General features: G+C 40.9%; 1 protein-coding gene across 1 annotated transcript; it reads right to left on the bottom strand.

Annotated features, from left to right (window-relative positions):
* Nucleotides 1–5,510: 5,510 nt before the first annotated feature.
* On the bottom strand, nucleotides 5,511–10,775 carry LOC143428938 (uncharacterized). The gene is made up of 3 exons (XM_076904219.1): nucleotides 8,459–10,775; nucleotides 6,720–7,189; nucleotides 5,511–6,114 (listed from the first exon to the last, which is right to left on the bottom strand). Exons 1-2 carry the CDS (start codon nucleotides 10,584–10,586, stop codon nucleotides 6,774–6,776), a joined length of 2,544 nt encoding a protein of 847 aa, XP_076760334.1. The 5' UTR covers nucleotides 10,587–10,775; the 3' UTR covers nucleotides 5,511–6,114; nucleotides 6,720–6,773.
* Nucleotides 10,776–12,735: the final 1,960 nt, after the last annotated feature.

The following is a 12,735-nucleotide window of genomic DNA, read 5'->3' as shown; positions in this document are numbered from 1 at the left end:
AGCCTAGATGTCACCCTGTGTGACTTCCTACTCCAGTCGCCACAACAGTTTTTGCTTATGTCTTTCTCTCCTTCTCTTTCTCCCTTTTTCCGTCACATAAACGAGGGTTGTGCCACAGATTTCAAAATTACGTCTGCATAAGTTTTTACGTAGGCTTTTTTCTGAGCACTATAAATTATATTAGTTATTATAAAATAGGTATTAGAATAAAAAAATACATATTTTTTATTTTTAGTACATTACTTAGGTTTAAATAAAAATAACAATTTTTTAATTGAATTTATATTCTTTTACTATACCCAGACAACCAGCGATTGGCACGTCAGTGACACCGGGTGGAACGAAGCAGTGTGCTAGCACGGTACTGCCACTCAGTTCTCGTAACGGCACAGGGCTAGCATTGGGACGACACGCGTGTTACGGCACTATCAAAGCACCGCGAATAGTACAGGAGCGACACGGCAGTGCCAATGACACTATCAGACACGCATGGCAGTGGCGTAGACTGATATTTACTAATGGAAAAGCTGTTTCCATAAAAATTATAAACGAATATTAAAAATGACTAAACCAAGTAGTTTATTTATTTCGATTCGAAAATAGATACACTGATACGAAAGAAAGATATAAAAATTTCTTTTTATTATTTTCTATAAACTATAACTCAATACAGGGATTTTTTCAGAACAGTCGTTAATTACTTTATCATAAAAATACATACACTTGTTTTATAAATATTTTTTTCAACTCATCGTTACAAATTCATGCAAGAAAGGATTATATTATTTTTAATAATTCTTACAAACGATAAAACCATGTACCATAAGAATATATCTAGATAACACACGGTAAGATGGTGGCGACACCATACCGGCACTGTGATAACACTTCCGGGGGGTGCCAGCAGATCCGTAGTTCAGATGTCCATATACGAGTACTGACAGACGGACATCTGAACTCTGACGGATTTAATTTGTATGGAAAAACCGGTTCCCCATTAGCAAATGGGACGCCTACGCCAATGCAGACAAAATTTTTGAATGGAACGATGACACGCATGTCACGCTGGTACTGGTACAGTGCCATTCGCACGCGTGTTACGCTGGTGACTAGAACGTGCTGGCACCACGTGCCGGCATTTTAGCTAACGAATACGGTCACAGATGGCTACGGATCTGCTGACATCCCCCCGAAGTGTCGCCACAGTGCCGGCACGGTGTCGACACCATCTTATCGCGCGTTGTCTGGGATAAAGTAATTAACGACATTTCTGAAAAAATCGCTGTATTGAGTTATAGTTTATAGAAAATAATAAAAAGAAGTTTTTATATCTTTCTTTCGTGTCAGTGTATCTATTTTCGAATCAAAATAAATAAACTGTTTGGTTTAGTCATTTTTAATATTCGTTTATAATTTTTATGGAAAGAGCTTCTCCATTAGTAAATATCAGCCTACGCCACTGCCACGCGTGTCTGATAGTGTCATTGGCACTGCCGTGTCGCTCCTGTACTATTCGCGGTGCTTTGATAGTGCCGTGACACGCAGTGTCGCTCCAGTGCTAGCCCTGTGCTGTTACGAGAACTGAGAGGCAGCACCGTGCTAGCACAGTGCTTAGAGTTCCACCCGGTGCCATTGGCGCTACAATCGCTGGTTGTTTGGGTATAATTCGTGAACTAAGAAATAATAGAGGGTATAATTGTAATAAAATCTTTCTTTTTTGTACACAGGTTGCCACTGTTAAAAGATTTACATTGCACCGTGATGACATTGCACGCACATGAAGTATTTCATCAATTGCGTCATAATATGGCGGTATGATACAATTACGAATTCGAACAAATGTCTGCCTTAGATTAGTTTGGTTAAAATTGTATTAGAATAGAAATTTTCTAAAATTATTTGTAATAGATGATAGAAATTCTCAAGTAATATTGTTTATAATAATCGTATAAAAGTATTTCCTCTCGAATTTACTGATTAATTCCATGAATTCTTAGATTACGTTCTTTAATGCAATTATCGACGATAGATGCCGTGTATGGTAGTCTACGGATAAATGCTGATTTCAACACTCTTTGCAGAGATGGCGCTAAAAGTAATCAAAGGACCCTATTCAAAAACCATATATTTTGGCCCCCAACTGATTTTATTTAAACTTTGCATATTTGCAGATCTATATTTGTGTCATCAATTGCCAGGGTCTCTATCTGTCGGGCCTTTTAATAAGGGAGGGGGAGGGAGTCAAAGTACGCATTTAGCGAAATCTTCCAGAGGTTATAACTTTTGACTGAAAAAAGAAATCGACTTAAATTTTGTGTCAAAAATCACAAAAAAATTAAGCTTTCGAATGCTATATAACTTTTTCTTTTTTCGAAATTTTTAAGTCATTTTTTATGCATATTTCTAGTTTCCGGATTAGTGAAAAATTGCGAAAAATTGCTATACCCCAAAATGTATCCCCAGATTTGAACAAAAAACTAGATTTTAACAAAAATGATGATGATTAAATCATTTAAAGAGCATAAAATGAGCTTTCTGTACTGAGTTTTTTGTTCAAATCTGGGTATACTTTTTTGGGGTATAGCAATTTTTCGCAATTTTTCACTAATCCGGAAACTAGAAATATGCATAAAAAATGACTTAAAAATTTCGAAAAAAGAAAAAGTTATATAGCATTCGAAAGCTTATTTTTTTGTGATTTTTTGATGCAAAATTCAAGTCGACTTCTTTTTTCAGTCAAAAGTTATAGCCTCCGAAAGATTTCGCTAAATGCGTACTTTGACTCCCTCTCCCTCCCTTATTAAAAGGCCCGACAGATAGAGACTCTGGCAATTGATGACACAAATATAGATCTGCAAATATGCAAAGTTTAAACAATAGAGACCCTGGCAATTGATGACACAAATATAGATCTGCAAATATGCAAAGTTTAAATAAAATCAGTTGGGGGCCAAAACATATGGTTTTTGAATAGGGTTCTTTGTAACAAAGGTATCATTTACTTCAACAATATATAATTTAATGTGTAGATCGATGTAAAGAATATTTGTACCTCAAAATTATTGATTTAAAGTTAATCATGAGTCGATACCGGGTACTTTATTACATTCCTACATTAGATAGTTTTCTTGCTATGAAAATATTTTGTCGTAAGATGGCTATATTATTACGCTTTCTGAGGTATAAGAAGAAATACAATAATTTTCACCATATTAATTATTTCTTTTATTTTATATATTGACTTATTTTTCTTTACGAATTGGAAAATATTCTTAATACCGATGTTATGTTTATAAAAAGAATGTTTGTATTCTTTTTTATACATACATTAAAATATTAATCGAAGCAACGAAGAATTTTACATATAAGGTTTATTAAATATTTTCTTTATGTACATTATTCTTGACATATTTGCGTTATCTATACAGAATTGCTTTTACGTCGCGACATAGGTCGGCAGACAACAAGTTTTTCATATATTTTCCATTTCTCTGCTTTTTTTCCATTTAATGACGATACGAATTCAACTAAAACAACGTTCAAATAAATGCTATTAACGGCATTATTATTAATTGTTGCGAATTGCACCGAGTCTAATTTAGGACGAGACAACGCAGTTGATTTGCATTCGCGAAATAAAACTGAAAACATTGAAACAACGCAAAAAATGAAACAAAAGTAAAAGCTATAAAGCATAGTTCGTAGTAGTTTTTAGTGCGAGTAATGGAAAAATTGTTCTGCAAAAGTTTGGCAAGAATATATCAGGCTCGAGTAACTCGTTCGACGTATCAATCGCACGCATTAAGTCATGTGACACGTTTTTGTTGCCTTGTATCAAATGCATTAGTACCATTGAAATCTTCTCTACTTGAAATAAGGGAAATGTAGAATCATCGCACGGAACAATTATAATTAACGTATAAACATAAAAAAATTAGGAAAAGTATAATAAGATATTTCGCAAAAAAAGCTTTTATTTACATTTTGTTCCTCTTTCTTCAGCGCTATGTTTGTTTTCTTTAATCTAAAATTGCAATAAAATCCCAGGAAATCGATCGCTTTCACACTGACCATCCTTTTGCTGTGGAATGTTTCATATAATAAATACAGCTCTCGACATAAATTAAAAATGGTCTTGCATTTACAACTGAGAGGATGACAAGGGGTTGAGAGTGGAGGATAGGTACATGCATGATCGTGTAACGTAGATGTGTAATTTGGGACGCGCGATCTGTTTTGCACGTGAGCCCTCCCCCCCCCCCCCCCCCCCCCCCCCCGATTTCGGGCAGAATCTGCACGGATTATATCGTAACGATTTTATATCTACTCACGAGTCCGTATACCTTTTATTTACAATGTTCATATAAACATATACACCGCGCTGAACGATTATTTTAACCTATTATCGATATTACAAAGTGAAGAAGGTAGAAAGTACCATTTTGTACCGTAGGTTTAATGCGAAAGAAACGCGTACATACAACACAAAATTCAAACACAATGATTGAAAAGGATGAATTAACGAGGTGGGAAGGGATCAGGAGGGGAGAGGCAGGGATAGAGGCTGGAGCGGCGTAAGGATGCAAGAAAGGGGAAACGAAAGTATATTGATAAAGAAAACAGAAGAAATATGCTGGCCTGTGCGCGAAGTTCAATCCTTCGTTTTGTGATGTCTCCGACGCGGAGAGGAAACATTGTTACATCGTGCTTGTCGCTCGACATTGAATTCGTTTAACAGAAATCGTTGATATCCGTCTCTATGAGCGACAGTAGCACCTAACGGCTACATCGACGTAACGTAATATATAACAGGGAATTCTTAATCCAACTCTTAATTGCTAAATCAATCTTACAATTGGACTGAGTGATAAATTATTATCGACTGTACAATGCCGTTAGTCTTTTATTCTTCTTCAATTTCTTTCCTTTTTGTATCTCCTTCTCTCTCTCTTTCTCTCTCTCTCTCTCTCCCTCTCTCTCTCGCTCTCTCTCTCTCTCTCTCTCTCTCTCTCTCTCTCTCTCTCTCTCTTTTCCTTTCTTTCAATTCGACAACGAAAACAAAAATTACACATTTTCTTACTTGCTTTCGTAGAACTACAACAAATTACCCCAATCGTTTCTCGTTCATTTTCATTCAACTTGGACCACGTGAATAAGTTTCCATTTTTTTTTGTTTTTTATATCTTTAATCTTTTTTTTCGCTTTTACTCTTCACTATAAAATATACTTCCAGTAGACCAGAACCGGTATGCCATCAAACACACGCGTGAATGATCTCGAGGAAGGATACGCGTATCGGTTGAACAGGTGGCAAAATATAGTCGAATGTCATAAATCTGTTGAAACGCACGTTCCATTTTTCATCAGGAAAAAACTCAGCGACGAGGAAAAATTCGAATACGTCCTGGACTATTAATAAAATGTCGATGCTGTTTTTACCATGTCTGAAGCGAAATGAAAGATAAAACGGAAATTACTTTCGCAAAAGTAAAATATTAATTGATAGATTGGTTAGTGTATCCGTTTTAGGAATTCACACGATTTGAATAGTTATGCAGGGTCACGTGTTACACCGATACGTTTCCACAGCCGAGTTTTTTCGCTACTCGAAAGAAGAAAAACGAAAGAAAGTTTTGTCTCCTATATGTTTTCTCTCTTTTCGATAACGATATACAATCGTTCGTTTAATCACATGAACCTTATAAGTACCAAGTGCCTAATCGTAAGGTCAACGTTCGATATACCCTGAACACTACCCACGTTAATAGGTAGAGGAAAGAAACTCTCTTACCGGTGAGTTTCACGTATACATTTTTTCCCTTCCTTCTTTCTTCTCCGTCTCTCAATCGAGAACCTCGAAATAAATATATTACGGATACCATGAACGGTGAAGGTTCGTCGGCTCGGACGTAGACGCGAAGCGGGAGAAATGCGAATGGCGAGTTTCTTATGTTTTTTCATTTTTCGCTTTAAGGTTTTTGTCTATACACAGAGGACGTATCTTACATAGAATAAAGGTAAAATTAGTTTCTTCGAAGTTGTTTAGACTATTAATCGCCAGAGGGAGCCACAAAACATCTCGTATCTTCGTTGAAGATCTCTTCCGACCGTAATCTGCAACAGAGAATATAAGAAACAATCGTAAAAGAAACTTGTAAAATGTTGCACTTTCCTTTTGCTTTATATGATTGCCACTTTAAATCTGTCGGATGGAAATTGCTACTTATGTACCGCGATATCATTAAAACTATACAAAATCTTCTAGAGGTACAACCACCATCGGTACCTACCGGAAAGCTAGTATATTTTGTGCGCAGGCGTACGCGCGCAACCGCTAATTCATTCTACCTATCAAATTACTTTTTAACGCCGCTGCACAGGCTTTAACCCCTCCGTGTTCCGTAGACGGGAACTTTAGCCTTTGCTAGGTGAACTTCTTTATCGACTTCTTAGGACGATAAAACGCGCGGAATCTTTACTTTTAACGATTCCACACTATTCGACCCTTTATTTTAACAAAGTTATATCGACCACATCTACAACAACTAGGTAAAATATTCTTTATTCTTTATCGGCAACGGGTTTAGTTTTACAATATACCTCGCATTTTTAGAGTATATTGAAAAGCAAAGATTCCGTATATAATCATGAAAAACAACGAAATATCTCTGCCGTGTAGTGTTAAAAATAATAGAGAAGAAAATGTTCAGTAAACTTACCAAGTCAACGGGAACAAGTAGTTATCATCTGGAATCGTCTGGAAGGGCAGACTTTTACGTGTTGATGTATAACTGATGCGGATGTTGCAGCGAGTGCTGATGCTGGTGTTGATGAGGATGCTGATGCTGCAACGTCGGGTGTCTGGCGTTGTATCTGACGCTTCCGGCTAGCGAGCTTCCTCTGCCATGGGTTCCTACCACGCTCGGCGTGTCCGACAGCTCATCGTCCTCCGCGCCCAGGCTACGAAACCTGACGAACCCGTCCTCGGCCACTAGCATCGTCGAGCCTGTGGTTGGCGCTTGCTCGTGGACACCGCCACCGGCCTGCTGCACCGGTGTATGCCTGCCGCGACTTTCGGAGTTCCTTAGGGTTTGTATCCCATTACCGTGCCGGTTTAACGAGCCGCGACCTTCGTGCGGGAAATGGCCCATGGTGCCTGACTTGCGAATGGAATGCCTCTCGAAAGTACCTGCGACAACGAGTTGCTCTTTATTTACCATACCTATAACACCACCGTGCTTGGAAAAGGAATTGGCTTTTTATTGTTTTCTCTCTACTTTTGTCGTTCGTTTGCTTCGTTATGGTTCGTGGCGTATCCCATTTACGCATACCAACAATCTGAACTTTCTTTCAGATTATATGACAGACGGAGTGAAACGTAACAATAGAACGTAATATTTTAAGGTATTCGTGAATTTGTATTTTTCTCACTGGTTTTGCCAACGGAATGTCTTCTTAATGGAAGCAGAGTGTATTACTGTTTAGTACGTTCAATGCCATGTTTAGGATAGGCTGTGGGAAACGTTGTGTGTCGATTATTTGGAAATACGGGGAAATGTATAGAACTTGATCTGATTTTAGCTTTTGTTTCAATTGATAATGTTATCATTTCTTTTCTCGACGTAAAAATTTAACGTCGAGAATATTTCAATAATCTATTTAAACGGAATTGTTTTATTTAGATTGAGTTTTCTGTAAGCACGAATAAGAAGAAATCAATTGGTCTTGTACAATATGCCGTTCCAATCGTGCTACCGCAAATAGTAATAGAGCGTCGATTAAAAGACAAAGCGCAGAAAGAACTGCTGATTTCGAGGTTTCAATATTGTACTATATAATACCACGAGTCAGCGTTCTGAACTCCTCTGAAGGCACGTTGACTGAAACAGCACGTTACTCCGGATGACCTAATTTATCGTTTTATGCTCCTTGAGAGAACTGGGAAAACAACACGAAATTTAGCAGAAATATCTACGCCGTAAGAATTTTATTATGCTAATCAAAATTATTGTGCAAATTTATTTTCCTTTGCGAGAAAGTATTCTTCTTGAATAGTATATTCGTTATAAAAAAAAATTAAAAAATGAATAATCTACTTTAAAAAACAAGAACAATTCACATTTAAATTTTACATCATATATTCCACACAAAATGTATTAAACCTAAAATGATAACTGCGTAAATGAAACGTCTTGAAACTGGCAGTTCTTCGAACGAATCATTAATTTCAAAGCATACATATACGTTGTATAACCACATATATATATATACACATTTTTTTTTTTTTCTTAATAAAGAAAAACTGGTTGGATTCTATCAAAATATTCAAGTTTTGAAATGAAAGAAGCGCTCGTAGGGCAACCAGTTGGAACATCCTCACGAACCGGAAACGAGGCAGACCGTTAATCAGCGTGATTCGGGTCGTAACGTTTAAGATCAGACAGTGGCGCGTCGATACCTGATATGTTCAAATGCTCGGGTAGCGTGTTCAGTGGGAAGCTATCGTCATAAACCTGTTTCCCGGTTCTCATCGTGTAATTCTGTATCGCCTGGTTGGTGCTGCAGATAGCCGGATAGAGGACATCGTCCATGTTCTCCGTGGAAGTCGAGCTGCCGCACGGGAAGAGAGCGAAGCCCGAGTGGACCGGGTGTTGCTGCAGCTGTTTCTCCCGTAACGTGTACTGCGATAAGCTCGCTACCCAAGCAAGCAGGCCGCAGACGGCCAGTTCTAATAGCCTGACGCAGAACTGCCATCCCCACCAGAGCCATGGATACGACTGTGGTCGTTCCTGAACGTTCCCGAATATTCCGTACAGTTGAACGAAGCCCATCAATATAAACAAAAGGGCGGTAGCGATGCTGGTGGTGATGGCCGTGCTTAACGCCATCGTGGTGGGATCAGCGCCGACTATGTGGTTCGCGCCGGCTGTTTTATTGTTCGTTAAAAGTATTTGCGTGCGTACTACTCGGTACACGTACATATAACCTAGGCCAAGGGTAACACAAACGATGACATAGATACACTGACAGATTAAGGGCAGTATCTTCGCCTCGTCCTGATAGCCGAGTACGTGTGTGACCACGTGAAGGGATAGGCAAAGGAGAAAGTGGACCGTGGAGGAGAGGATCAAGGCAGTCGGCGAGAGGAAATTGTTGTTCAACGACGGCGCCTCGGAACAACGGGCCAAGTATAGCACCAGAGTGGCGAACGCAGTTGATAACAACGGCGCTGGCAAATACATGAGCACACGGGACAGAGGTTCGGGCAGTGAGCGGCCTAGATTGTAAGCGTCGTAGAACAGATGGAAGCACCTCAGGGTGCAGACGGTGGTGAGAAGCAGATGTACCGTGAGGAAGTATGACTGTGTCAGTAGATTCGTTGCTTCGTTGAAACGGACGATTTTGTAGATCGAGTATAGAGCCATTAACGTGAACAAGATCGCAGCTACGTAGACGTGGAGGACCCAAGCGATCTGCCAGGTGGATTCGAGGGAATGCGTGTCGACTTGCGGCACGACACGGTCTCCGGACTCGTTCGGCCTCTTCGGCGGCGGTGCCGGAGGTTGCGGCTGAGGATAAGGTAGCCTCTCCGTGTCTACAATCTCAATTTTCTCCGTTTTGAAACCGTTCTCGTTCCTGAGCCCGTGGTAACCGTCGTCGTCGTGTCTTCTGGTGTTGGGCAGATTGAAGATAGTCGGTTGCGTGATGGATTTCGAGGAATCCAACATGCTGGACGCTCTGGCCGTTGTGGTGGACGGCGTGGTCATCTTCTCGGTGGTTGGTATCACGGGGGCGTTCTGCGCCGGGCTCTTGGTGGCCAGAGGCTTTAAAAGTATTTCTGGGATATCTTGCTTTCGGCCGTTGCTGCCAGACAGTATCCTTGAAATGCTTGGATAATGCAGAGTGGGTACGAATTCGTTCGTGTTATTCCTTCTGTCCGGTTCACTGGGTTCTACCACGTTCTGCTCTTTGCTGGGTGTGTTGAGAGGTTTATTCCTAAAATTGGAATGCCTTTCCGGTACTTGGGATGGACCTTGGAGGTCGGGAGGCCTGATGGGTATCCTCTCGTGAGCTGGTGTGCCGCTAGGGGGTGGGACCGGTCTCTTCAGACCCGAATGAACATCCGAGTTGGTTCCTCTTAACGTAGGCTTATTCGCGAACGGATGAAGATACTCGGGCGGCAGTGGAGGGGTGAAGAGGGCGCGAGAAGGAGGAGCGTACGAAGGCAACTCGCGAAATACCGGCGACACGGTCGCCCTAGGAACGGGAGGATACCTGACCGAGGGTACCGACGGGCTGGTCGTTGTGGTGGTTGTCGTGGTAGACGTCAGCGGTGACGGTACCGTCGATAGAGTTGTACTGGCCGAAACTTGCGCATCGTAGGCGGGCACGCTGCGTTTCGTGGTCGCCGAACTATGCGCCACTTTGTTAAATATAGCCGCCAAATTCTTCTCCAGCGCAGTGTTGTCCAGGTTGAAAATCGGGCTATTCGGTCCGCCATCGCCGCTCGCCGAACACCGGAGGATCGAATACGGAGACAGTACCAACAGCAACATCGACAAAAGCAGACGCATCATCGGTGTCATGATGATGCTCGATAAGGAGGGAACCTGTAGCACGGATAACCGGTGAATTCAGCCGGGCATCGGTTCATTCCATAACCGAGAGTAGGAAACGAGAGAGCTTTTTGGCACGCACGCGATGACGAATGCACTCAACGTTCTAAGGACACTTGTGAAGACGTCTATGTATCTTCCTCTAACGATCCCTATTTTCTCTCCTCCTATTGGCTGGGTGCGTTCTCTTCTCTTACCAATTTCTAGTTGGCGATATAGTTGCCGGCTAGCTTCGAAACTGGAGTTTTTTCTACCCGACGGAGACTGTGCTGTTCTACGTCAAATATTACATTCCTAAATATACGGTCATACACACGGCTAATTGTTTATGCGTTTCTAATAGATTCCCCCGTTGAGCGGTGTTGCTTGAGCTTCGTCAACGGCATCCGTTGCATCTCCGTCCTTTGGATAGTGGATATATTACTGGCCTGATCTTTGGGAGCGGTTTCGTAGTGGACTCGCTTCGTTCCTCCGACCAGTTGTGTGTCTCTTTTAACGTTTACAAATTCTCGCTGTGTTTAATTTCTCTGTCTTTTCTTCTTTTAGGGTTTCTTCTAGGCTACTATACTAGATTTTTGTAGAGTGCCTCAAGACTTTTCGCACACTGCCTCAAGACCTTTCGCACGAATCGTCACGATAAATAGAGGCGACTTGAATGAAAATTGGAAATTAAGAGTAGGCTGCTAACTATATTCCACCGGGCACTGTTCGCTTCGAATTTTATAGGAGCAACATTGAGTGCACACGCGGGCTCTTAAAGCCGACCTTCTTCCCTGCCTGGTTTTCTCTAGTTCGCTTGGACAGAGTCGAAAGCTTCACGCGCGCGCACACACTCACACAAACACACACGCACACAGAGACGCGCGCGTAGCAACTATTACCGCCTCGCCTCGTGTGCTGCCATTATATCATCCGAATTCAATAAGCCACGGATTATTTTCGCCGTGGTAACGGCGTTACAACGGTCCCTTGTACCCGGGGTAGGGCTCGATTTAAAACCTATCTACTTTTACGAACAATAAAAAGTCGGCGAACTTGTTAGCCGGGCTTAATCCGATATCATCATTGCTCGAAGCCATCCCAGATTCGCGAGAGCCTCGGACGAAACCTGAATTCCTGAGGGTACATTTAACGTCTGGAATCAGTCGGACTTCCTTCTGGATGGTATGCTCTCGTAGTTATCGCGGCCATTTATTTCCCTGAAACGTGTGCACCATACCACCACGCTCTTCCCGTCTCTTTCCCTTTATTTGTCCTTGTGCGCTTGCTGCTTGGCCACTTTACGTCTGTCCGATCAGTATACCCCCCGTGCGTTCTTCCACCTGTGAAAAATATTTCTCTGTCAATTTCCTTATATAGTGTATTGTACAACGATTCGTATGCTATGTACAGTTAGTACAAGTTGAAGGAAATACGTAGAATCATTGAAAAATGTTACTAGATAGAGATTGGTTGATAGAGAGAGTTGGTAGTAACGTTGATTACTATTCAATGGTTGTAATAAGCGACCTCCTTTTAGCCTTGAATAACCTACGCGTCGGGTACTCCCTATTTGTTTTATCTGACATTAGGATAACAGATATATTAAATTTAAATCGGTATTTGTTGGTGCGATGTAAACGTATCAGAGAACGTAGTAACGTCAGATTGTTTGTGGAAAAAGAGGATGAGGTAAGTCCGCTAAAACTCAATAGCCACGTAATCAATTTACCATAATGTTACCCATGCACGCGTACATTTTTGGAAGTAATACAATTTACACTTAATGACGCATTTCCTGGTGTAACATTATCTGGCACCAGATGAAGATAATGTAGATTGTGTAAATAAATTATTTCGCTGCCCGTTTGAAACGAGCGTTTCACAAGATTAACTACTGCGTTTGTTTTCACCCGAAACGATTAACGCGAATACGCCATCTGTTTTTGAAATTTCGCCTAATAATCTTTAATAGACCTCTGCTGATAACATACGACTATATCAACCGGTAGAACAATAACAATTTCAAAAGTATACCTAATTGCGCTCCCGTGCCATTAACGATAAAGAACTTCAACGACAAAGGAAATATAGCGTACGGGTAAACGGGTCATACGAGCTGAGAAATTAAAAAGTGGTA

The sequence above is a fragment of the Xylocopa sonorina genome, chromosome 11 (genome assembly GCF_050948175.1).
Source record: "Xylocopa sonorina isolate GNS202 chromosome 11, iyXylSono1_principal, whole genome shotgun sequence".
Taxonomy (NCBI): Eukaryota; Metazoa; Arthropoda; class Insecta; order Hymenoptera; family Apidae; genus Xylocopa; species Xylocopa sonorina.
This window is presented reverse-complemented; position numbering and strand designations above follow the sequence as displayed.

What these genes read in the sequence shown, in the direction of transcription:
- LOC143428938 (XM_076904219.1), bottom strand. Translation starts at nt 10,586, where the DNA reads ATGACACCGATGATGCGTCTGCTTTTGTCGATGTTGCTGTTGGTACTG. An exon ending in CGAGCATTTGAACATATCAG is followed by an intron (nt 7,190 to 8,458) that starts GTATCGACGCGC and finishes TCGTTGTCGCAG; the next exon opens with GTACTTTCGAGAGGCATTCC.